This window comes from Genypterus blacodes, unplaced genomic scaffold (assembly GCF_046128005.1).
Source record: "Genypterus blacodes isolate CSIRO-AG114 ecotype Tasmania unplaced genomic scaffold, CSIRO-AGI_Gbla_v1 ptg000055l_1, whole genome shotgun sequence".
In the NCBI taxonomy this organism is placed as follows: domain Eukaryota; kingdom Metazoa; phylum Chordata; class Actinopteri; order Ophidiiformes; family Ophidiidae; genus Genypterus; species Genypterus blacodes.
In genome coordinates, this window is record NW_027466867.1 from 4976315 (window position 1) to 5003502 (window position 27188).

The 27188-nt window shown below is 44.5% G+C and overlaps 2 protein-coding genes across 2 annotated transcripts; both read right to left on the reverse strand.

The window, feature by feature from the left end:
- Positions 1-695: 695 nt before the first annotated feature.
- Positions 696-11635, reverse strand: LOC143001897 (uncharacterized). The gene is made up of 33 exons (XM_076151742.1): positions 11550-11635; positions 11166-11434; positions 10931-11076; positions 10555-10840; positions 9908-10070; positions 9524-9792; positions 9289-9434; positions 8913-9198; positions 8712-8783; positions 8266-8428; positions 7892-8160; positions 7645-7790; positions 7269-7554; positions 7068-7139; positions 6622-6784; positions 6238-6506; positions 6003-6148; positions 5627-5912; positions 5431-5502; positions 4985-5147; positions 4611-4879; positions 4376-4521; positions 3996-4281; positions 3800-3871; positions 3354-3516; positions 2980-3248; positions 2733-2878; positions 2357-2642; positions 2156-2227; positions 1710-1872; positions 1336-1604; positions 1101-1246; positions 696-1010 (listed from the first exon to the last, which is right to left on the reverse strand). The coding sequence occupies exons 2-33, from the start codon at positions 11413-11415 to the stop codon at positions 696-698; spliced, it is 6255 nt and encodes a 2084-aa protein (XP_076007857.1). The 5' UTR covers positions 11416-11434; positions 11550-11635.
- A 1158-nt stretch (positions 11636-12793) lies between these two features.
- On the reverse strand, positions 12794-25588 carry LOC143001900 (uncharacterized). The gene is made up of 39 exons (XM_076151747.1): positions 25534-25588; positions 25006-25026; positions 24684-24846; positions 24310-24578; positions 24063-24208; positions 23687-23972; positions 23486-23557; positions 23040-23202; positions 22666-22934; positions 22419-22564; positions 22043-22328; positions 21842-21913; positions 21396-21558; positions 21012-21280; positions 20777-20922; positions 20401-20686; positions 20200-20271; positions 19754-19916; positions 19370-19638; positions 19135-19280; positions 18759-19044; positions 18558-18629; positions 18112-18274; positions 17728-17996; positions 17493-17638; positions 17117-17402; positions 16921-16992; positions 16475-16637; positions 16101-16369; positions 15854-15999; positions 15478-15763; positions 15282-15353; positions 14836-14998; positions 14462-14730; positions 14215-14360; positions 13839-14124; positions 13638-13709; positions 13192-13354; positions 12794-13076 (listed from the first exon to the last, which is right to left on the reverse strand). Exons 1-39 carry the CDS (start codon positions 25586-25588, stop codon positions 12794-12796), a joined length of 7074 nt encoding a protein of 2357 aa, XP_076007862.1.
- Between the last annotated feature and the right edge of the window lie 1600 nt (positions 25589-27188).

A 27188-nucleotide genomic window follows, 5' to 3' on the forward strand; every position in this document is an offset into this window, starting at 1 on the left:
TGGACACCCTCCTCCCCTCTTGCAGGAGGCTGAGGTCCATCAGGACCAAAACCTCACGCCACAAATCCAGCTTCTTTCCCTCTGCAGTGGGCCTTATCAACAAGGCCCGGGTCTTCCACGAACTTCACAACAAACCCCTGCATGTTTACTTTACTTTACTTAACAGTATTCAATTTAGTTAATTTATTACAATAAACCCCTGTACGTTTTTTTAAACATTTTATTCAACAGTTTTTGTTTAGTTAATTTATTTCATTTAGTGTGATTTTAAATTTAATTATTCCCAAGCTGCTGTTCTTCTATGTTGTTCTAAATGTTCTTTCTTGTTGTCTTTTTATATTATTTGGAGGACCAGAGCAAATTCCTCTTAAGTGTTAACTTAACTGGCGAATAAAGCGATTCTGATTTCTAAAAAGTAAGAAGGTCATGTGACGTGCTGATATAAAATTATATAATAAACAATCTATTCCAAGTGGAAAGACAGCAGCTGTTTAACATGAAGTGTAGCTTTGGTTGAAGGAAACATACGTTTAGAGCTTGGCCCTGCAGCTGATGGGTCTTCAGTTGTGGTTGTAACTGTTGGTTCATAAGTAACTGGAACTGACAGGACAGGACAGAAGGATTACATTTAAAATTCTAAATATCATGTGAAATTCCCCCAAAAATTTTGAAAATGTCAAAGGTTTGGGCAAACTTTAACAAAAAACATAGTAAAAAAACTCACTTAAAGGACTTGGAAGAGCCTCTGTTGTTGTTGTAGGTGTTGGTGCTGTAGGACCTGGCAGGCCAGGACAGGTGTAGCTGTTGTCACCATCATGGCAACTGGATGTGAACTGGACAAAGCCTGGCTTATCAGTCTTGATGTGGGAGTTGATCCAGGACTGGTAACGGGACACTCTGGAGTAGACGCCAGGCAGGTTGGGCCGAGCACAGCCAAAACCAAAACTAACAATTCCAGACTGGACCCAGATGGAGTCCTGCTGGCTCACCATTGGACCTCCAGAGTCACCCTGAGGAGACCAGGAGAGAAGGTCTGGGAACTCCAGGAAACAGCAAAACACATTTGCACATCAAGTGACCAATGAAATGAAGAAGCTCACCTGACATGAGTCTTTGCCTCCTGCCAGAACTCCTGCACAGATCATGTTGTCTGTGATGGTGCCGACTCCATTGAGACAGTTACACTGTCTGTTTCCCAGAACTGGCACCTCCACTTCCTGCAGAGTCTCAGGGAAGGCTAATGGGACTGAGGGAAGAAGAGAGAACAATAAGTAGACACACTCTCTTATGTCATAAGGGGGAATAATACTCAGAAGTAAACTTAACCAGACTGACCTCCCTCTTGTACTGCACCAAAGCCAGTGACCCAGCTATCAGTGCCGTTGTTGAACACACTGTCACTGGCTGCCAGACACACAGGTCTGATGTAGTCTGTGAAGGTGACTGGTGAGGAGAGTCTGAGCAGAGCAATGTCGTTGTTACTGGTGAAGCTGTCATAGTTGGGATGCAAAATGATTTGAGCCACACTTCTGGACGCTTCATTTGGGTTTTTGCCTTCTAGGTTCTGACGGCCGACAGAAACCATCCAACCAGACGTACTTGGACTCAAGAAGAAATAAAAGAACAGTATCAATGTATGTCCTTATTCTGACATATGACTGCATTGTGATTCTTTAAACTGAAGCCTTTGCTCTGTTGTCATCAGTCACCTGGAGAAGCAGTGAGCAGCAGATATCACCCACTCCTTGTTGATGAGGGAACCACCACAAACATGGCCACCAAACCTCTGCAGACTGGCCTGCCAGGGCCAACTTCCTGCTGGAGCATCCTCACCTCCAACTATCCTGTTGTTCAGGGGAGTGACGCCACACACTGCAAACAATAATGCAGCAATGATCTGGTAAGTGCATCATGAAGTGACTGTGCTGATCCACACACAATGATATTGGAGAATACTCTATTGGCAGCAGTGAGTTCATGTACAAGAAGTACATCAACTACTTAGGCTTAAACACAAAGCTTTCACATTTCTGAAGGTTAAAGGTCATGTGACAGCCTGATATCTAATTACATAATTAACAATCTATATATCTAAGTATTAAAAGCAAATAGTGCTGTTTAACATGAAGTGTAGCTTTGGTTGATGGAAACATACGTTTAGAGCTTGGCCCTGCAGCTGATGGGTCTTCAGTTGTGGTTGTAACTGTTGGTTCATAAGTAACTGGAACTGACAGGACAGGACAGAAGGATTACATTTAAAATTCAAATTTAATGTAAAATTCCAAATTAAACATTTATCATTGAAAATGTCAAAGGTTTGGGCAATTTTGAACAACAAAATGAGTAAAACACTCACCTATAGGACTGGTTAAAGCCTCTGTTGTTGTTGTAGGTGTTGGTGCTGTAGGACCTGGCAGGCCAGGACAGGTGTAGCTGTTGTCACCGTCAAGCCCACTGGAGGTGAACTGGACAAAGCCTGGCTTATCAGTCTTGATGTGGGAGTTGATCCAGGACTGGTAACGGGACACTCTGGAGTAGACGCCAGGCAGGTTGGGCCGAGCACAGCCAAAACCAAAACTAACAATTCCAGACTGGACCCAGATGGAGTCCTGCTGGCTCACCATTGGACCTCCAGAGTCACCCTGAGGAGACCAGGAGAGAAGGTCTGGGAACTCCAGGAAACAGCAAAACACATTTGCACATCAAGTGACCAATGAAATGAAGAAGCTCACCTGACATGAGTCTTTGCCTCCTGCCAGAACTCCTGCACAGATCATGTTGTCTGTGATGGTGCCGACTCCATTGAGACAGTTACACTGTCTGTTTCCCAGAACTGGCACCTCCACTTCCTGCAGAGTCTCAGGGAAGGCTAATGGGACTGAGGGAAGAAGAGAGAACAATAAGTAGACACACTCTCTTATGTCATCACTGAAACATTCTGTGATGCAAACTTTGTATAACTAACTAAACCAGACTGACCTCCCTCTTGTACTGCACCAAAGCCAGTGACCCAGCTATCAGTGCCGTTGTTGAACACACTGTCACTGGCTGCCAGACACACAGGTCTGATGTAGTCTGTGAAGGTGACTGGTGAGGAGAGTCTGAGCAGAGCAATGTCGTTGTTACTGGCGAAGCTGTCATAGTTGGGATGCAAAATGATTTGAGCCACACTTCTGGACGCTTCATTTGGGTTTTTGCCTTCTAGGTTCTGACGGCCGACAGAAACCATCCAACCAGACGTACTTGGACTAAAGAAGAAATAAAAGAACAGTATCAATGTATGTTCTTATTCTGACATATGACTGCATTGTGATTCTTTAAACTGAAGCCTTTGCTCTGTTGTCATCAGTCACCTGGAGAAGCAGTGAGCAGCAGATATCACCCACTCCTTGTTGATGAGGGAACCACCACAAACATGGCCACCAAACCTCTGCAGACTGGCCTGCCAGGGCCAACTTCCTGCTGGAGCATCCTCACCTCCAACTATCCTGTTGTTCAGGGGAGTGACGCCACACACTGCAAACAATAATGCAGCAATGATCTGGTAAGTGCATCATGAAGTGACTGTGCTGATCCACACACAATGATATTGGAGAATACTCTATTGGCAGCAGTGAGTTCATGTACAAGAAGTACATCAACTACTTAGGCTTAAACACAAAGCTTTCACATTTCTGAAGGTTAAAGGTCATGTGACAGCCTGATATCTAATTACATAATTAACAATCTATATATCTAAGTATTAAAAGCAAATAGTGCTGTTTAACATGAAGTGTAGCTTTGGTTGAAGGAAACATACGTTTAGAGCTTGGCCCTGCAGCTGATGGGTCTTCAGTTGTGGTTGTAACTGTTGGTTCATAAGTAACTGGAACTGACAGGACAGGACAGAAGGATTACATTTAAAATTCTAAATATCATGTGAAATTCCCCCAAAAATTTTGAAAATGTCAAAGGTTTGGGCAAACTTTAACAAAAAACATAGTAAAAAAACTCACTTAAAGGACTTGGAAGAGCCTCTGTTGTTGTTGTAGGTGTTGGTGCTGTAGGACCTGGCAGGCCAGGACAGGTGTAGCTGTTGTCACCATCATGGCAACTGGATGTGAACTGGACAAAGCCTGGCTTATCAGTCTTGATGTGGGAGTTGATCCAGGACTGGTAACGGGACACTCTGGAGTAGACGCCAGGCAGGTGGGGCCGAGCACAGCCAAAACCAAAACTAACAATTCCAGACTGGACCCAGATGGAGTCCTGCTGGCTCACCATTGGACCTCCAGAGTCACCCTGAGGAGACCAGGAGAGAACGTCTGGGAACTCCAGGAAACAGCAAAACACATTTGCACATCAAGTGACCAATGAACTGAAAAAAAAAGCTCACCTGACATGAGTCTTTGCCTCCTGCCAGAACTCCTGCACAGATCATGTTGTCTGTGATGGTGCCGACTCCATTGAGACAGTTACACTGTCTGTTTCCCAGAACTGGCACCTCCACTTCCTGCAGAGTCTCAGGGAAGGCTAATGGGACTGAGGGAAGAAGAGAGAACAATAAGTAGACACACTCTCTTATGTCATAAGGGGGAATAATACTCAGAAGTAAACTTAACCAGACTGACCTCCCTCTTGTACTGCACCAAAGCCAGTGACCCAGCTATCAGTGCCGTTGTTGAACACACTGTCACTGGCTGCCAGACACACAGGTCTGATGTAGTCTGTGAAGGTGACTGGTGAGGAGAGTCTGAGCAGAGCAATGTCGTTGTTACTGGTAAAGCTGTCATAGTTGGGATGCAAAATGATTTGAGCCACACTTCTGGACGCTTCATTTGGGTTTTTGCCTTCTAGGTTCTGACGGCCGACAGAAACCATCCAACCAGACGTACTTGGACTAAAGAAGAAATAAAAGAACAGTATCAATGTATGTCCTTATTCTGACATATGACTGCATTGTGATTCTTTAAACTGAAGCCTTTGCTCTGTTGTCATCAGTCACCTGGAGAAGCAGTGAGCAGCAGATATCACCCACTCCTTGTTGATGAGGGAACCACCACAAACATGGCCACCAAACCTCTGCAGACTGGCCTGCCAGGGCCAACTTCCTGCTGGAGCATCCTCACCTCCAACTATCCTGTTGTTCAGGGGAGTGACGCCACACACTGCAAACAATAATGCAGCAATGATCTGGTAAGTGCATCATGAAGTGACTGTGCTGATCCACACACAATGATATTGGAGAATACTCTATTGGCAGCAGTGAGTTCATGTACAAGAAGTACATCAACTACTTAGGCTTAAACACAAAGCTTTCACATTTCTGAAGGTTAAAGGTCATGTGACGTGCTGATATCTAATTACATTAATCACAATCTATATATACAAGTATTAAAAGCAAATAGAGCTGTTTAACATGAAGTGTAGCTTTGGTTGAAGGAAACATACGTTTAGAGCTTGGCCCTGCAGCTGATGGGTCTTCAGTTGTGGTTGTAACTGTTGGTTCATTAGTAACTGGAACTGAAAGGACAGAAGGATTACATTTAAAATTCAAATTTAATGTAAAATTCCAAATTAAACATTTATCATTGAAAATGTCAAAGGTTTGGGCAATTTTGAACAACAAAATGAGTAAAACACTCACCTATAGGACTGGTTAAAGCCTCTGTTGTTGTTGTAGGTGTTGGTGCTGTAGGACCTGGCAGGCCAGGACAGGTGTAGCTGTTGTCACCGTCAAGCCCACTGGAGGTGAACTGGACAAAGCCTGGCTTATCAGTCTTGATGTGGGAGTTGATCCAGGACTGGTAACGGGACACTCTGGAGTAGACCCCAGGCAGGTTGGGCCGAGCACAGCCAAAACCAAAACTAACAATTCCAGACTGGACCCAGATGGAGTCCTGCTGGCTCACCATTGGACCTCCAGAGTCACCCTGAGGAGACCAGGAGAGAAGGTCTGGGAACTCCAGGAAACAGCAAAACACATTTGCACATCAAGTGACCAATGAAATGAAGAAGCTCACCTGACATGAGTCTTTGCCTCCTGCCAGAACTCCTGCACAGATCATGTTGTCTGTGATGGTGCCGACTCCATTGAGACAGTTACACTGTCTGTTTCCCAGAACTGGCACCTCCACTTCCTGCAGAGTCTCAGGGAAGGCTAATGGGACTGAGGGAAGAAGAGAGAACAATAAGTAGACACACTCTCTTATGTCATAAGGGGGAATAATACTCAGAAGTAAACTTAACCAGACTGACCTCCCTCTTGTACTGCACCAAAGCCAGTGACCCAGCTATCAGTGCCGTTGTTGAACACACTGTCACTGGCTGCCAGACACACAGGTCTGATGTAGTCTGTGAAGGTGACTGGTGAGGAGAGTCTGAGCAGAGCAATGTCGTTGTTACTGGTAAAGCTGTCATAGTTGGGATGCAAAATGATTTGAGCCACACTTCTGGACGCTTCATTTGGGTTTTTGCCTTCTAGGTTCTGACGGCCGACAGAAACCATCCAACCAGACGTACTTGGACTAAAGATGAGACAAGAGAGTAGTATTAATGTATTTCATCATTCTGACATATGACTGCCTTTTGATTTGTGTTTATTCTTTAAACTGAAGCCTTTGCTCTGTTGTCATCAGTCACCTGGAGAAGCAGTGAGCAGCAGATATCACCCACTCCTTGTTGATGAGGGAACCACCACAAACATGGCCACCAAACCTCTGCAGACTGGCCTGCCAGGGCCAACTTCCTGCTGGAGCATCCTCACCTCCAACTATCCTGTTGTTCAGGGGAGTGACGCCACACACTGCAAACAATAATGCAGCAATGATCTGGTAAGTGCATCATGAAGTGACTGTGCTGATCCACACACAATGATATTGGAGAATACTCTATTGGCAGCAGTGAGTTCATGTACAAGAAGTACATCAACTACTTAGGCTTAAACACAAAGCTTTCACATTTCTGAAGGTTAAAGGTCATGTGACAGCCTGATATCTAATTACATAATTAACAATCTATATATCTAAGTATTAAAAGCAAATAGTGCTGTTTAACATGAAGTGTAGCTTTGGTTGATGGAAACATACGTTTAGAGCTTGGCCCTGCAGCTGATGGGTCTTCAGTTGTGGTTGTAACTGTTGGTTCATAAGTAACTGGAACTGACAGGACAGGACAGAAGGATTACATTTAAAATTCAAATTTAATGTAAAATTCCAAATTAAACATTTATCATTGAAAATGTCAAAGGTTTGGGCAATTTTGAACAACAAAATGAGTAAAACACTCACCTATAGGACTGGTTAAAGCCTCTGTTGTTGTTGTAGGTGTTGGTGCTGTAGGACCTGGCAGGCCAGGACAGGTGTAGCTGTTGTCACCGTCAAGCCCACTGGAGGTGAACTGGACAAAGCCTGGCTTATCAGTCTTGATGTGGGAGTTGATCCAGGACTGGTAACGGGACACTCTGGAGTAGACCCCAGGCAGGTTGGGCCGAGCACAGCCAAAACCAAAACTAACAATTCCAGACTGGACCCAGATGGAGTCCTGCTGGCTCACCATTGGACCTCCAGAGTCACCCTGAGGAGACCAGGAGAGAAGGTCTGGGAACTCCAGGAAACAGCAAAACACATTTGCACATCAAGTGACCAATGAAATGAAGAAGCTCACCTGACATGAGTCTTTGCCTCCTGCCAGAACTCCTGCACAGATCATGTTGTCTGTGATGGTGCCGACTCCATTGAGACAGTTACACTGTCTGTTTCCCAGAACTGGCACCTCCACTTCCTGCAGAGTCTCAGGGAAGGCTAATGGGACTGAGGGAAGAAGAGAGAACAATAAGTAGACACACTCTCTTATGTCATCACTGAAACATTCTGTGATGCAAACTTTGTATAACTAACTAAACCAGACTGACCTCCCTCTTGTACTGCACCAAAGCCAGTGACCCAGCTATCAGTGCCGTTGTTGAACACACTGTCACTGGCTGCCAGACACACAGGTCTGATGTAGTCTGTGAAGGTGACTGGTGAGGAGAGTCTGAGCAGAGCAATGTCGTTGTTACTGGCGAAGCTGTCATAGTTGGGATGCAAAATGATTTGAGCCACACTTCTGGACGCTTCATTTGGGTTTTTGCCTTCTAGGTTCTGACGGCCGACAGAAACCATCCAACCAGACGTACTTGGACTAAAGAAGAAATAAAAGAACAGTATCAATGTATGTTCTTATTCTGACATATGACTGCATTGTGATTCTTTAAACTGAAGCCTTTGCTCTGTTGTCATCAGTCACCTGGAGAAGCAGTGAGCAGCAGATATCACCCACTCCTTGTTGATGAGGGAACCACCACAAACATGGCCACCAAACCTCTGCAGACTGGCCTGCCAGGGCCAACTTCCTGCTGGAGCATCCTCACCTCCAACTATCCTGTTGTTCAGGGGAGTGACGCCACACACTGCAAACAATAATGCAGCAATGATCTGGTAAGTGCATCATGAAGTGACTGTGCTGATCCACACACAATGATATTGGAGAATACTCTATTGGCAGCAGTGAGTTCATGTACAAGAAGTACATCAACTACTTAGGCTTAAACACAAAGCTTTCACATTTCTGAAGGTTAAAGGTCATGTGACGTGCTGATATCTAATTACATAATTAACAATCTATATATCTAAGTATTAAAAGCAAATAGTGCTGTTTAACATGAAGTGTAGCTTTGGTTGAAGGAAACATACGTTTAGAGCTTGGCCCTGCAGCTGATGGGTCTTCAGTTGTGGTTGTAACTGTTGGTTCATTAGTAACTGGAACTGACAGGACAGGACAGAAGGATTACATTTAAAATTCAAATTTAATGTAAAATTCCAAATTAAACATTTATCATTGAAAATGTCAAAGGTTTGGGCAATTTTGAACAACAAAATGAGTAAAACACTCACCTATAGGACTGGTTAAAGCCTCTGTTGTTGTTGTAGGTGTTGGTGCTGTAGGACCTGGCAGGCCAGGACAGGTGTAGCTGTTGTCACCGTCAAGCCCACTGGAGGTGAACTGGACAAAGCCTGGCTTATCAGTCTTGATGTGGGAGTTGATCCAGGACTGGTAACGGGACACTCTGGAGTAGACGCCAGGCAGGTTGGGCCGAGCACAGCCAAAACCAAAACTAACAATTCCAGACTGGACCCAGATGGAGTCCTGCTGGCTCACCATTGGACCTCCAGAGTCACCCTGAGGAGACCAGGAGAGAAGGTCTGGGAACTCCAGGAAACAGCAAAACACATTTGCACATCAAGTGACCAATGAAATGAAGAAGCTCACCTGACATGAGTCTTTGCCTCCTGCCAGAACTCCTGCACAGATCATGTTGTCTGTGATGGTGCCGACTCCATTGAGACAGTTACACTGTCTGTTTCCCAGAACTGGCACCTCCACTTCCTGCAGAGTCTCAGGGAAGGCTAATGGGACTGAGGGAAGAAGAGAGAACAATAAGTAGACACACTCTCTTATGTCATAAGGGGGAATAATACTCAGAAGTAAACTTAACCAGACTGACCTCCCTCTTGTACTGCACCAAAGCCAGTGACCCAGCTATCAGTGCCGTTGTTGAACACACTGTCACTGGCTGCCAGACACACAGGTCTGATGTAGTCTGTGAAGGTGACTGGTGAGGAGAGTCTGAGCAGAGCAATGTCGTTGTTACTGGTAAAGCTGTCATAGTTGGGATGCAAAATGATTTGAGCCACACTTCTGGACGCTTCATTTGGGTTTTTGCCTTCTAGGTTCTGACGGCCGACAGAAACCATCCAACCAGACGTACTTGGACTAAAGATGAGACAAGAGAGTAGTATTAATGTATTTCATCATTCTGACATATGACTGCCTTTTGATTTGTGTTTATTCTTTAAACTGAAGCCTTTGCTCTGTTGTCATCAGTCACCTGGAGAAGCAGTGAGCAGCAGATATCACCCACTCCTTGTTGATGAGGGAACCACCACAAACATGGCCACCAAACCTCTGCAGACTGGCCTGCCAGGGCCAACTTCCTGCTGGAGCATCCTCACCTCCAACTATCCTGTTGTTCAGGGGAGTGACGCCACACACTGCAAACAATAATGCAGCAATGATCTGGTAAGTGCATCATGAAGTGACTGTGCTGATCCACACACAATGATATTGGAGAATACTCTATTGGCAGCAGTGAGTTCATGTACAAGAAGTACATCAACTACTTAGGCTTAAACACAAAGCTTTCACATTTCTGAAGGTTAAAGGTCATGTGACGTGCTGATATCTAATTACATAATTAACAATCTATATATCTAAGTATTAAAAGCAAATAGTGCTGTTTAACATGAAGTGTAGCTTTGGTTGAAGGAAACATACGTTTAGAGCTTGGCCCTGCAGCTGATGGGTCTTCAGTTGTGGTTGTAACTGTTGGTTCATTAGTAACTGGAACTGACAGGACAGGACAGAAGGATTACATTTAAAATTCAAATTTAATGTAAAATTCCAAATTAAACATTTATCATTGAAAATGTCAAAGGTTTGGGCAATTTTGAACAACAAAATGAGTAAAACACTCACCTATAGGACTGGTTAAAGCCTCTGTTGTTGTTGTAGGTGTTGGTGCTGTAGGACCTGGCAGGCCAGGACAGGTGTAGCTGTTGTCACCGTCAAGCCCACTGGAGGTGAACTGGACAAAGCCTGGCTTATCAGTCTTGATGTGGGAGTTGATCCAGGACTGGTAACGGGACACTCTGGAGTAGACGCCAGGCAGGTTGGGCCGAGCACAGCCAAAACCAAAACTAACAATTCCAGACTGGACCCAGATGGAGTCCTGCTGGCTCACCATTGGACCTCCAGAGTCACCCTGAGGAGACCAGGAGAGAAGGTCTGGGAACTCCAGGAAACAGCAAAACACATTTGCACATCAAGTGACCAATGAAATGAAGAAGCTCACCTGACATGAGTCTTTGCCTCCTGCCAGAACTCCTGCACAGATCATGTTGTCTGTGATGGTGCCGACTCCATTGAGACAGTTACACTGTCTGTTTCCCAGAACTGGCACCTCCACTTCCTGCAGAGTCTCAGGGAAGGCTAATGGGACTGAGGGAAGAAGAGAGAACAATAAGTAGACACACTCTCTTATGTCATAAGGGGGAATAATACTCAGAAGTAAACTTAACCAGACTGACCTCCCTCTTGTACTGCACCAAAGCCAGTGACCCAGCTATCAGTGCCGTTGTTGAACACACTGTCACTGGCTGCCAGACACACAGGTCTGATGTAGTCTGTGAAGGTGACTGGTGAGGAGAGTCTGAGCAGAGCAATGTCGTTGTTACTGGTAAAGCTGTCATAGTTGGGATGCAAAATGATTTGAGCCACACTTCTGGACGCTTCATTTGGGTTTTTGCCTTCTAGGTTCTGACGGCCGACAGAAACCATCCAACCAGACGTACTTGGACTAAAGATGAGACAAGAGAGTAGTATTAATGTATTTCATCATTCTGACATATGACTGCCTTTTGATTTGTGTTTATTCTTTAAACTGAAGCCTTTGCTCTGTTGTCATCAGTCACCTGGAGAAGCAGTGAGCAGCAGATATCACCCACTCCTTGTTGATGAGGGAACCACCACAAACATGGCCACCAAACCTCTGCAGACTGGCCTGCCAGGGCCAACTTCCTGCTGGAGCATCCTCACCTCCAACTATCCTGTTGTTCAGGGGAGTGACGCCACACACTGCAAACAATAATGCAGCAATGATCTGGTAAGTGCATCATGAAGTGACTGTGCTGATCCACACACAATGATATTGGAGAATACTCTATTGGCAGCAGTGAGTTCATGTACAAGAAGTACATCAACTACTTAGGCTTAAACACAAAGCTTTCACATTTCTGAAGGTTAAAGGTCATGTGACGTGCTGATATCTAATTACATAATTAACAATCTATATATCTAAGTATTAAAAGCAAATAGTGCTGTTTAACATGAAGTGTAGCTTTGGTTGAAGGAAACATACGTTTAGAGCTTGGCCCTGCAGCTGATGGGTCTTCAGTTGTGGTTGTAACTGTTGGTTCATTAGTAACTGGAACTGACAGGACAGGACAGAAGGATTACATTTAAAATTCAAATTTAATGTAAAATTCCAAATTAAACATTTATCATTGAAAATGTCAAAGGTTTGGGCAATTTTGAACAACAAAATGAGTAAAACACTCACCTATAGGACTGGTTAAAGCCTCTGTTGTTGTTGTAGGTGTTGGTGCTGTAGGACCTGGCAGGCCAGGACAGGTGTAGCTGTTGTCACCGTCAAGCCCACTGGAGGTGAACTGGACAAAGCCTGGCTTATCAGTCTTGATGTGGGAGTTGATCCAGGACTGGTAACGGGACACTCTGGAGTAGACGCCAGGCAGGTTGGGCCGAGCACAGCCAAAACCAAAACTAACAATTCCAGACTGGACCCAGATGGAGTCCTGCTGGCTCACCATTGGACCTCCAGAGTCACCCTGAGGAGACCAGGAGAGAAGGTCTGGGAACTCCAGGAAACAGCAAAACACATTTGCACATCGAGTGACCAATGAAATGAAGAAGCTCACCTGACATGAGTCTTTGCCTCCTGCCAGAACTCCTGCACAGATCATGTTGTCTGTGATGGTGCCGACTCCATTGAGACAGTTACACTGTCTGTTTCCCAGAACTGGCACCTCCACTTCCTGCAGAGTCTCAGGGAAGGCTAATGTGACTGAGGGAAGAAGAGAGAACAATAAGTAGACACACTCTCTTATGTCATAAGGGGGAATAATACTCAGAAGTAAACTTAACCAGACTGACCTCCCTCTTGTACTGCACCAAAGCCAGTGACCCAGCTATCAGTGCCGTTGTTGAACACACTGTCACTGGCTGCCAGACACACAGGTCTGATGTAGTCTGTGAAGGTGACTGGTGAGGAGAGTCTGAGCAGAGCAATGTCGTTGTTACTGGTAAAGCTGTCATAGTTGGGATGCAAAATGATTTGAGCCACACTTCTGGACGCTTCATTTGGGTTTTTGCCTTCTAGGTTCTGACGGCCGACAGAAACCATCCAACCAGACGTACTTGGACTAAAGATGAGACAAGAGAGTAGTATTAATGTATTTCATCATTCTGACATATGACTGCCTTTTGATTTGTGTTTATTCTTTAAACTGAAGCCTTTGCTCTGTTGTCATCAGTCACCTGGAGAAGCAGTGAGCAGCAGATATCACCCACTCCTTGTTGATGAGGGAACCACCACAAACATGGCCACCAAACCTCTGCAGACTGGCCTGCCAGGGCCAACTTCCTGCTGGAGCATCCTCACCTCCAACTATCCTGTTGTTCAGGGGAGTGACGCCACACACTGCAAACAATAATGCAGCAATGATCTGGTAAGTGCATCATGAAGTGACTGTGCTGATCCACACACAATGATATTGGAGAATACTCTATTGGCAGCAGTGAGTTCATGTACAAGAAGTACATCAACTACTTAGGCTTAAACACAAAGCTTTCACATTTCTGAAGGTTAAAGGTCATGTGACAGCCTGATATCTAATTACATAATTAACAATCTATATATCTAAGTATTAAAAGCAAATAGTGCTGTTTAACATGAAGTGTAGCTTTGGTTGATGGAAACATACGTTTAGAGCTTGGCCCTGCAGCTGATGGGTCTTCAGTTGTGGTTGTAACTGTTGGTTCATAAGTAACTGGAACTGACAGGACAGGACAGAAGGATTACATTTAAAATTCAAATTTAATGTAAAATTCCAAATTAAACATTTATCATTGAAAATGTCAAAGGTTTGGGCAATTTTGAACAACAAAATGAGTAAAACACTCACCTATAGGACTGGTTAAAGCCTCTGTTGTTGTTGTAGGTGTTGGTGCTGTAGGACCTGGCAGGCCAGGACAGGTGTAGCTGTTGTCACCGTCAAGCCCACTGGAGGTGAACTGGACAAAGCCTGGCTTATCAGTCTTGATGTGGGAGTTGATCCAGGACTGGTAACGGGACACTCTGGAGTAGACGCCAGGCAGGTTGGGCCGAGCACAGCCAAAACCAAAACTAACAATTCCAGACTGGACCCAGATGGAGTCCTGCTGGCTCACCATTGGACCTCCAGAGTCACCCTGAGGAGACCAGGAGAGAACGTCTGGGAACTCCAGGAAACAGCAAAACACATTTGCACATCAAGTGACCAATGAAATGAAGAAGCTCACCTGACATGAGTCTTTGCCTCCTGCCAGAACTCCTGCACAGATCATGTTGTCTGTGATGGTGCCGACTCCATTGAGACAGTTACACTGTCTGTTTCCCAGAACTGGCACCTCCACTTCCTGCAGAGTCTCAGGGAAGGCTAATGGGACTGAGGGAAGAAGAGAGAACAATAAGTAGACACACTCTCTTATGTCATCACTGAAACATTCTGTGATGCAAACTTTGTATAACTAACTAAACCAGACTGACCTCCCTCTTGTACTGCACCAAAGCCAGTGACCCAGCTATCAGTGCCGTTGTTGAACACACTGTCACTGGCTGCCAGACACACAGGTCTGATGTAGTCTGTGAAGGTGACTGGTGAGGAGAGTCTGAGCAGAGCAATGTCGTTGTTACTGGCGAAGCTGTCATAGTTGGGATGCAAAATGATTTGAGCCACACTTCTGGACGCTTCATTTGGGTTTTTGCCTTCTAGGTTCTGACGGCCGACAGAAACCATCCAACCAGACGTACTTGGACTAAAGAAGAAATAAAAGAACAGTATCAATGTATGTTCTTATTCTGACATATGACTGCATTGTGATTCTTTAAACTGAAGCCTTTGCTCTGTTGTCATCAGTCACCTGGAGAAGCAGTGAGCAGCAGATATCACCCACTCCTTGTTGATGAGGGAACCACCACAAACATGGCCACCAAACCTCTGCAGACTGGCCTGCCAGGGCCAACTTCCTGCTGGAGCATCCTCACCTCCAACTATCCTGTTGTTCAGGGGAGTGACGCCACACACTGCAAACAATAATGCAGCAATGATCTGGTAAGTGCATCATGAAGTGACTGTGCTGATCCACACACAATGATATTGGAGAATACTCTATTGGCAGCAGTGAGTTCATGTACAAGAAGTACATCAACTACTTAGGCTTAAACACAAAGCTTTCACATTTCTGAAGGTTAAAGGTCATGTGACAGCCTGATATCTAATTACATAATTAACAATCTATATATCTAAGTATTAAAAGCAAATAGTGCTGTTTAACATGAAGTGTAGCTTTGGTTGATGGAAACATACGTTTAGAGCTTGGCCCTGCAGCTGATGGGTCTTCAGTTGTGGTTGTAACTGTTGGTTCATTAGTAACTGGAACTGAAAGGACAGAAGGATTACATTTAAAATTCAAATTTAATGTAAAATTCCAAATTAAACATTTATCATTGAAAATGTCAAAGGTTTGGGCAATTTTGAACAACAAAATGAGTAAAACACTCACCTATAGGACTGGTTAAAGCCTCTGTTGTTGTTGTAGGTGTTGGTGCTGTAGGACCTGGCAGGCCAGGACAGGTGTAGCTGTTGTCACCGTCAAGCCCACTGGAGGTGAACTGGACAAAGCCTGGCTTATCAGTCTTGATGTGGGAGTTGATCCAGGACTGGTAACGGGACACTCTGGAGTAGACGCCAGGCAGGTTGGGCCGAGCACAGCCAAAACCAAAACTAACAATTCCAGACTGGACCCAGATGGAGTCCTGCTGGCTCACCATTGGACCTCCAGAGTCACCCTGAGGAGACCAGGAGAGAACGTCTGGGAACTCCAGGAAACAGCAAAACACATTTGCACATCAAGTGACCAATGAAATGAAGAAGCTCACCTGACATGAGTCTTTGCCTCCTGCCAGAACTCCTGCACAGATCATGTTGTCTGTGATGGTGCCGACTCCATTGAGACAGTTACACTGTCTGTTTCCCAGAACTGGCACCTCCACTTCCTGCAGAGTCTCAGGGAAGGCTAATGGGACTGAGGGAAGAAGAGAGAACAATAAGTAGACACACTCTCTTATGTCATCACTGAAACATTCTGTGATGCAAACTTTGTATAACTAACTAAACCAGACTGACCTCCCTCTTGTACTGCACCAAAGCCAGTGACCCAGCTATCAGTGCCGTTGTTGAACACACTGTCACTGGCTGCCAGACACACAGGTCTGATGTAGTCTGTGAAGGTGACTGGTGAGGAGAGTCTGAGCAGAGCAATGTCGTTGTTACTGGCGAAGCTGTCATAGTTGGGATGCAAAATGATTTGAGCCACACTTCTGGACGCTTCATTTGGGTTTTTGCCTTCTAGGTTCTGACGGCCGACAGAAACCATCCAACCAGACGTACTTGGACTAAAGAAGAAATAAAAGAACAGTATCAATGTATGTTCTTATTCTGACATATGACTGCATTGTGATTCTTTAAACTGAAGCCTTTGCTCTGTTGTCATCAGTCACCTGGAGAAGCAGTGAGCAGCAGATATCACCCACTCCTTGTTGATGAGGGAACCACCACAAACATGGCCACCAAACCTCTGCAGACTGGCCTGCCAGGGCCAACTTCCTGCTGGAGCATCCTCACCTCCAACTATCCTGTTGTTCAGGGGAGTGACGCCACACACTGCAAACAATAATGCAGCAATGATCTGGTAAGTGCATCATGAAGTGACTGTGCTGATCCACACACAATGATATTGGAGAATACTCTATTGGCAGCAGTGAGTTCATGTACAAGAAGTACATCAACTACTTAGGCTTAAACACAAAGCTTTCACATTTCTGAAGGTTAAAGGTCATGTGACAGCCTGATATCTAATTACATAATTAACAATCTATATATCTAAGTATTAAAAGCAAATAGTGCTGTTTAACATGAAGTGTAGCTTTGGTTGATGGAAACATACGTTTAGAGCTTGGCCCTGCAGCTGATGGGTCTTCAGTTGTGGTTGTAACTGTTGGTTCATTAGTAACTGGAACTGAAAGGACAGAAGGATTACATTTAAAATTCAAATTTAATGTAAAATTCCAAATTAAACATTTATCATTGAAAATGTCAAAGGTTTGGGCAATTTTGAACAACAAAATGAGTAAAACACTCACCTATAGGACTGGTTAAAGCCTCTGTTGTTGTTGTAGGTGTTGGTGCTGTAGGACCTGGCAGGCCAGGACAGGTGTAGCTGTTGTCACCGTCAAGCCCACTGGAGGTGAACTGGACAAAGCCTGGCTTATCAGTCTTGATGTGGGAGTTGATCCAGGACTGGTAACGGGACACTCTGGAGTAGACGCCAGGCAGGTTGGGCCGAGCACAGCCAAAACCAAAACTAACAATTCCAGACTGGACCCAGATGGAGTCCTGCTGGCTCACCATTGGACCTCCAGAGTCACCCTGAGGAGACCAGGAGAGAAGGTCTGGGAACTCCAGGAAACAGCAAAACACATTTGCACATCAAGTGACCAATGAAATGAAGAAGCTCACCTGACATGAGTCTTTGCCTCCTGCCAGAACTCCTGCACAGATCATGTTGTCTGTGATGGTGCCGACTCCATTGAGACAGTTACACTGTCTGTTTCCCAGAACTGGCACCTCCACTTCCTGCAGAGTCTCAGGGAAGGCTAATGGGACTGAGGGAAGAAGAGAGAACAATAAGTAGACACACTCTCTTATGTCATAAGGGGGAATAATACTCAGAAGTAAACTTAACCAGACTGACCTCCCTCTTGTACTGCACCAAAGCCAGTGACCCAGCTATCAGTGCCGTTGTTGAACACACTGTCACTGGCTGCCAGACACACAGGTCTGATGTAGTCTGTGAAGGTGACTGGTGAGGAGAGTCTGAGCAGAGCAATGTCGTTGTTACTGGTAAAGCTGTCATAGTTGGGATGCAAAATGATTTGAGCCACACTTCTGGACGCTTCATTTGGGTTTTTGCCTTCTAGGTTCTGACGGCCGACAGAAACCATCCAACCAGACGTACTTGGACTAAAGATGAGACAAGAGAGTAGTATTAATGTATTTCATCATTCTGACATATGACTGCCTTTTGATTTGTGTTTATTCTTTAAACTGAAGCCTTTGCTCTGTTGTCATCAGTCACCTGGAGAAGCAGTGAGCAGCAGATATCACCCACTCCTTGTTGATGAGGGAACCACCACAAACATGGCCACCAAACCTCTGCAGACTGGCCTGCCAGGGCCAACTTCCTGCTGGAGCATCCTCACCTCCAACTATCCTGTTGTTCAGGGGAGTGACGCCACACACTGCAAACAATAATGCAGCAATGATCTGGTAAGTGCATCATGAAGTGACTGTGCTGATCCACACACAATGATATTGGAGAATACTCTATTGGCAGCAGTGAGTTCATGTACAAGAAGTACATCAACTACTTAGGCTTAAACACAAAGCTTTCACATTTCTGAAGGTTAAAGGTCATGTGACAGCCTGATATCTAATTACATAATTAACAATCTATATATCTAAGTATTAAAAGCAAATAGTGCTGTTTAACATGAAGTGTAGCTTTGGTTGAAGGAAACATACGTTTAGAGCTTGGCCCTGCAGCTGATGGGTCTTCAGTTGTGGTTGTAACTGTTGGTTCATTAGTAACTGGAACTGACAGGACAGGACAGAAGGATTACATTTAAAATTCAAATTTAATGTAAAATTCCAAATTAAACATTTATCATTGAAAATGTCAAAGGTTTGGGCAATTTTGAACAACAAAATGAGTAAAACACTCACCTATAGGACTGGTTAAAGCCTCTGTTGTTGTTGTAGGTGTTGGTGCTGTAGGACCTGGCAGGCCAGGACAGGTGTAGCTGTTGTCACCGTCAAGCCCACTGGAGGTGAACTGGACAAAGCCTGGCTTATCAGTCTTGATGTGGGAGTTGATCCAGGACTGGTAACGGGACACTCTGGAGTAGACGCCAGGCAGGTTGGGCCGAGCACAGCCAAAACCAAAACTAACAATTCCAGACTGGACCCAGATGGAGTCCTGCTGGCTCACCATTGGACCTCCAGAGTCACCCTGAGGAGACCAGGAGAGAAGGTCTGGGAACTCCAGGAAACAGCAAAACACATTTGCACATCGAGTGACCAATGAAATGAAGAAGCTCACCTGACATGAGTCTTTGCCTCCTGCCAGAACTCCTGCACAGATCATGTTGTCTGTGATGGTGCCGACTCCATTGAGACAGTTACACTGTCTGTTTCCCAGAACTGGCACCTCCACTTCCTGCAGAGTCTCAGGGAAGGCTAATGGGACTGAGGGAAGAAGAGAGAACAATAAGTAGACACACTCTCTTATGTCATAAGGGGGAATAATACTCAGAAGTAAACTTAACCAGACTGACCTCCCTCTTGTACTGCACCAAAGCCAGTGACCCAGCTATCAGTGCCGTTGTTGAACACACTGTCACTGGCTGCCAGACACACAGGTCTGATGTAGTCTGTGAAGGTGACTGGTGAGGAGAGTCTGAGCAGAGCAATGTCGTTGTTACTGGTAAAGCTGTCATAGTTGGGATGCAAAATGATTTGAGCCACACTTCTGGACGCTTCATTTGGGTTTTTGCCTTCTAGGTTCTGACGGCCGACAGAAACCATCCAACCAGACGTACTTGGACTAAAGATGAGACAAGAGAGTAGTATTAATGTATTTCATCATTCTGACATATGACTGCCTTTTGATTTGTGTTTATTCTTTAAACTGAAGCCTTTGCTCTGTTGTCATCAGTCACCTGGAGAAGCAGTGAGCAGCAGATATCACCCACTCCTTGTTGATGAGGGAACCACCACAAACATGGCCACCAAACCTCTGCAGACTGGCCTGCCAGGGCCAACTTCCTGCTGGAGCATCCTCACCTCCAACTATCCTGTTGTTCAGGGGAGTGACGCCACACACTGCAAACAATAATGCAGCAATGATCTGGTAAGTGCATCATGAAGTGACTGTGCTGATCCACACACAATGATATTGGAGAATACTCTATTGGCAGCAGTGAGTTCATGTACAAGAAGTACATCAACTACTTAGGCTTAAACACAAAGCTTTCACATTTCTGAAGGTTAAAGGTCATGTGACGTGCTGATATCTAATTACATAATTAACAATCTATATATCTAAGTATTAAAAGCAAATAGTGCTGTTTAACATGAAGTGTAGCTTTGGTTGAAGGAAACATACGTTTAGAGCTTGGCCCTGCAGCTGATGGGTCTTCAGTTGTGGTTGTAACTGTTGGTTCATTAGTAACTGGAACTGACAGGACAGGACAGAAGGATTACATTTAAAATTCAAATTTAATGTAAAATTCCAAATTAAACATTTATCATTGAAAATGTCAAAGGTTTGGGCAATTTTGAACAACAAAATGAGTAAAACACTCACCTATAGGACTGGTTAAAGCCTCTGTTGTTGTTGTAGGTGTTGGTGCTGTAGGACCTGGCAGGCCAGGACAGGTGTAGCTGTTGTCACCGTCAAGCCCACTGGAGGTGAACTGGACAAAGCCTGGCTTATCAGTCTTGATGTGGGAGTTGATCCAGGACTGGTAACGGGACACTCTGGAGTAGACGCCAGGCAGGTTGGGCCGAGCACAGCCAAAACCAAAACTAACAATTCCAGACTGGACCCAGATGGAGTCCTGCTGGCTCACCATTGGACCTCCAGAGTCACCCTGAGGAGACCAGGAGAGAAGGTCTGGGAACTCCAGGAAACAGCAAAACACATTTGCACATCGAGTGACCAATGAAATGAAGAAGCTCACCTGACATGAGTCTTTGCCTCCTGCCAGAACTCCTGCACAGATCATGTTGTCTGTGATGGTGCCGACTCCATTGAGACAGTTACACTGTCTGTTTCCCAGAACTGGCACCTCCACTTCCTGCAGAGTCTCAGGGAAGGCTAATGGGACTGAGGGAAGAAGAGAGAACAATAAGTAGACACACTCTCTTATGTCATAAGGGGGAATAATACTCAGAAGTAAACTTAACCAGACTGACCTCCCTCTTGTACTGCACCAAAGCCAGTGACCCAGCTATCAGTGCCGTTGTTGAACACACTGTCACTGGCTGCCAGACACACAGGTCTGATGTAGTCTGTGAAGGTGACTGGTGAGGAGAGTCTGAGCAGAGCAATGTCGTTGTTACTGGTAAAGCTGTCATAGTTGGGATGCAAAATGATTTGAGCCACACTTCTGGACGCTTCATTTGGGTTTTTGCCTTCTAGGTTCTGACGGCCGACAGAAACCATCCAACCAGACGTACTTGGACTAAAGATGAGACAAGAGAGTAGTATTAATGTATTTCATCATTCTGACATATGACTGCCTTTTGATTTGTGTTTATTCTTTAAACTGAAGCCTTTGCTCTGTTGTCATCAGTCACCTGGAGAAGCAGTGAGCAGCAGATATCACCCACTCCTTGTTGATGAGGGAACCACCACAAACATGGCCACCAAACCTCTGCAGACTGGCCTGCCAGGGCCAACTTCCTGCTGGAGCATCCTCACCTCCAACTATCCTGTTGTTCAGGGGAGTGACGCCACACACTGCAAACAATAATGCAGCAATGATCTGGTAAGTGCATCATGAAGTGACTGTGCTGATCCACACACAATGATATTGGAGAATACTCTATTGGCAGCAGTGAGTTCATGTACAAGAAGTACATCAACTACTTAGGCTTAAACACAAAGCTTTCACATTTCTGAAGGTTAAAGGTCATGTGACAGCCTGATATCTAATTACATAATTAACAATCTATATATCTAAGTATTAAAAGCAAATAGTGCTGTTTAACATGAAGTGTAGCTTTGGTTGATGGAAACATACGTTTAGAGCTTGGCCCTGCAGCTGATGGGTCTTCAGTTGTGGTTGTAACTGTTGGTTCATAAGTAACTGGAACTGACAGGACAGGACAGAAGGATTACATTTAAAATTCAAATTTAATGTAAAATTCCAAATTAAACATTTATCATTGAAAATGTCAAAGGTTTGGGCAATTTTGAACAACAAAATGAGTAAAACACTCACCTATAGGACTGGTTAAAGCCTCTGTTGTTGTTGTAGGTGTTGGTGCTGTAGGACCTGGCAGGCCAGGACAGGTGTAGCTGTTGTCACCGTCAAGCCCACTGGAGGTGAACTGGACAAAGCCTGGCTTATCAGTCTTGATGTGGGAGTTGATCCAGGACTGGTAACGGGACACTCTGGAGTAGACGCCAGGCAGGTTGGGCCGAGCACAGCCAAAACCAAAACTAACAATTCCAGACTGGACCCAGATGGAGTCCTGCTGGCTCACCATTGGACCTCCAGAGTCACCCTGAGGAGACCAGGAGAGAACGTCTGGGAACTCCAGGAAACAGCAAAACACATTTGCACATCAAGTGACCAATGAAATGAAGAAGCTCACCTGACATGAGTCTTTGCCTCCTGCCAGAACTCCTGCACAGATCATGTTGTCTGTGATGGTGCCGACTCCATTGAGACAGTTACACTGTCTGTTTCCCAGAACTGGCACCTCCACTTCCTGCAGAGTCTCAGGGAAGGCTAATGGGACTGAGGGAAGAAGAGAGAACAATAAGTAGACACACTCTCTTATGTCATCACTGAAACATTCTGTGATGCAAACTTTGTATAACTAACTAAACCAGACTGACCTCCCTCTTGTACTGCACCAAAGCCAGTGACCCAGCTATCAGTGCCGTTGTTGAACACACTGTCACTGGCTGCCAGACACACAGGTCTGATGTAGTCTGTGAAGGTGACTGGTGAGGAGAGTCTGAGCAGAGCAATGTCGTTGTTACTGGCGAAGCTGTCATAGTTGGGATGCAAAATGATTTGAGCCACACTTCTGGACGCTTCATTTGGGTTTTTGCCTTCTAGGTTCTGACGGCCGACAGAAACCATCCAACCAGACGTACTTGGACTAAAGAAGAAATAAAAGAACAGTATCAATGTATGTTCTTATTCTGACATATGACTGCATTGTGATTCTTTAAACTGAAGCCTTTGCTCTGTTGTCATCAGTCACCTGGAGAAGCAGTGAGCAGCAGATATCACCCACTCCTTGTTGATGAGGGAACCACCACAAACATGGCCACCAAACCTCTGCAGACTGGCCTGCCAGGGCCAACTTCCTGCTGGAGCATCCTCACCTCCAACTATCCTGTTGTTCAGGGGAGTGACGCCACACACTGCAAACAATAATGCAGCAATGATCTGGTAAGTGCATCATGAAGTGACTGTGCTGATCCACACACAATGATATTGGAGAATACTCTATTGGCAGCAGTGAGTTCATGTACAAGAAGTACATCAACTACTTAGGCTTAAACACAAAGCTTTCACATTTCTGAAGGTTAAAGGTCATGTGACAGCCTGATATCTAATTACATAATTAACAATCTATATATCTAAGTATTAAAAGCAAATAGTGCTGTTTAACATGAAGTGTAGCTTTGGTTGATGGAAACATACGTTTAGAGCTTGGCCCTGCAGCTGATGGGTCTTCAGTTGTGGTTGTAACTGTTGGTTCATAAGTAACTGGAACTGACAGGACAGGACAGAAGGATTACATTTAAAATTCAAATTTAATGTAAAATTCCAAATTAAACATTTATCATTGAAAATGTCAAAGGTTTGGGCAATTTTGAACAACAAAATGAGTAAAACACTCACCTATAGGACTGGTTAAAGCCTCTGTTGTTGTTGTAGGTGTTGGTGCTGTAGGACCTGGCAGGCCAGGACAGGTGTAGCTGTTGTCACCGTCAAGCCCACTGGAGGTGAACTGGACAAAGCCTGGCTTATCAGTCTTGATGTGGGAGTTGATCCAGGACTGGTAACGGGACACTCTGGAGTAGACGCCAGGCAGGTTGGGCCGAGCACAGCCAAAACCAAAACTAACAATTCCAGACTGGACCCAGATGGAGTCCTGCTGGCTCACCATTGGACCTCCAGAGTCACCCTGAGGAGACCAGGAGAGAAGGTCTGGGAACTCCAGGAAACAGCAAAACACATTTGCACATCAAGTGACCAATGAAATGAAGAAGCTCACCTGACATGAGTCTTTGCCTCCTGCCAGAACTCCTGCACAGATCATGTTGTCTGTGATGGTGCCGACTCCATTGAGACAGTTACACTGTCTGTTTCCCAGAACTGGCACCTCCACTTCCTGCAGAGTCTCAGGGAAGGCTAATGGGACTGAGGGAAGAAGAGAGAACAATAAGTAGACACACTCTCTTATGTCATCACTGAAACATTCTGTGATGCAAACTTTGTATAACTAACTAAACCAGACTGACCTCCCTCTTGTACTGCACCAAAGCCAGTGACCCAGCTATCAGTGCCGTTGTTGAACACACTGTCACTGGCTGCCAGACACACAGGTCTGATGTAGTCTGTGAAGGTGACTGGTGAGGAGAGTCTGAGCAGAGCAATGTCGTTGTTACTGGCGAAGCTGTCATAGTTGGGATGCAAAATGATTTGAGCCACACTTCTGGACGCTTCATTTGGGTTTTTGCCTTCTAGGTTCTGACGGCCGACAGAAACCATCCAACCAGACGTACTTGGACTAAAGAAGAAATAAAAGAACAGTATCAATGTATGTTCTTATTCTGACATATGACTGCATTGTGATTCTTTAAACTGAAGCCTTTGCTCTGTTGTCATCAGTCACCTGGAGAAGCAGTGAGCAGCAGATATCACCCACTCCTTGTTGATGAGGGAACCACCACAAACATGGCCACCAAACCTCTGCAGACTGGCCTGCCAGGGCCAACTTCCTGCTGGAGCATCCTCACCTCCAACTATCCTTTTGCCGAGTGGAACAGTGCCACACACTGGTACGAGAGGGTCAGTAAGATGTGAGAAGCAGTCTGTGTTAATTCGGTTCAACCCCACTGTATTTACATATCGCCAAATCACTACGATTTAAGCCAAAGTATGAAATTAATTTTGAGGTAGAGGGTTACATGAAAGGAAAATGCACTTGAACTCACCATCAAGTTGAGCGTAAGACTCTGGGAAAGATAAGAAGAAACATCACAGCGTCAAACGAAAAATAAAACACATCTCAAGTTTTTTCCTACCATTGCAATGTTGATTTGTATATTTACATTTTCTTTTTGTCCGAAGATATGAGGTTTTGTTTCATATGGGTTAAGTATTTGGTTTTAAAATCTAGATCTAATAATTTGAAATAGAATGACTAATATTAGAGCCTATTATAGTATTATTAGACTTTATAATTAAATTGTGGTTACATTGTTTTATCACTCTTTAACATCTTAATGTATGATAATTGGTTTAAATTATAACAATTATGCATTTGACGATCATGTTTTCCACACAAAACTCACCTGCAAGACAACAGCAACATAAACAATCAAACCCTAAACATTAGAGCTTCCAAAGACAACACATTTAGTGTGCAAAGTGTTACAAAGTTTTTCTTTTTGTTTTCCATCGACAGTTTGTCCGGTCGTACATGACGACAACGCTGCAGCCGTCAGGTCACTCTGACTTACCTGCAGGTAAAACACTTGCCAGGGTGAGCAAACACATCCATTTCCTCAAAGCCATTGTGCGACTGCAGAGTTTGTGTTTGTCAGTCCTTATATAGCTGCTTTGGTTCGACCTGTCACCTGCCATAAGCCGAGCCCCTCCCATGTGATACCCACCATAACAGCCAAACTTTTGATACTTGGACAAAAGTTAATTATGACGTGTGGTTGGTGTTAATAAATCTTATGGCCTGTATCACAGATAAACCAACAAAACAACAGTGTAACCATTGAGACTGGTCTTAAACGCAACAATATCTCATTCAAAACTGTAGACAAGCCTGTCACATTAGAGACTTTTGCATACTCGGGGTTAGGGAGGGTAAACACTTGACGTGCCCCACAGTAGGGAAAGAGAATTTTTTTTTAAAGGTCATTCTGTTTGACAAAAGACTTTGGGGAACAATTGTAGTTTTTCATCACCTGGGCTTAGCCAAAGTGACAAAACACACCCAAGTTATGTTACCGACATAAAGATGACTGACTGTCTTTTATTATTCGGATGAGGTATGATGCGCTCTTCGGGGGAAATTTACTAAGATAACACTCAGCACAACACACACGTGACATCTTGTGCCCACACTAATGGTTTCTGATAAGAGCGTGACTGACTTAAACAGGAGAACTTTTGTCTTTGACTGTAGTTTTTGAAAGAGATCACGCTTGACATGATTGACATGTCACGAAACACGTTGTTCAAAACAAAGACAAAAATGTACATAAAAAACTTGTGTGTGTGACAATTGCAACTGTCAGGGCTCATCCATCATTTTCACTGCAATCACGCAAAGAAACTATGTATTTTGACACGTAGGAGGGACAACCTATTCAACTGCAGTTACATAATATAAAAAAATAGGGGTTTGTTGTTCAGTTCAGAGATACTTTTACTCTTTGTTCTCATAAGGCCATACGTTAACTTGTGCCCATGCTCTATGAATGAGATCAAGACACGTGAAAAGGTGACCTATTGACACAAGATATGCTAATATTTCACAATTAAAGAGTGCTTTGTTGGGGAAAAAATTATTTCCTACTTCCTGGAGCGTTTGCATGGATGGATAAACCCACGTAACGAGGGACCTAGTCACAGTTTAATTAATATATAACCATGAGTGAAGATTTGCCATTTCTGCATCATTGATTCATTCTCACAGTTGCATTACGGTGCTCGCAATATTCAAATCTCTTTTTGAGCGGAGTCATTGACTCATGACTACGCATTAACAGGACATCTGACATTTTATCTATATAAAGGGAATGATTTGATCTGTTTACTAGCTTTTATTCCTTCCAACACGGAGGTTATGATCGCACACGTCTGTTGGTTTCTGAAAAAGCAAGGAACCAATTTTGATGGAACTTGGTGACTCAGGGGACCCGATGTTCTCATTTTGGGGGATGAGCCAGGAATGTGTTGATTGATTTCTTTCAAATGTGTGCACAAATCTCATTCTCAAAATTCAAATTCATCCATTGATAGACTGTCAGTAGGCAAAGTTTGGTCCAGATTAAACAGAAATAGAGTCCTGCTATCATTGCTATTTCTTTCTCTTAAGAACAATAAATCTTTAGAAAACAAATCTAATGTTCAGCTTTCTGTACTTTTGAGTGTTTCC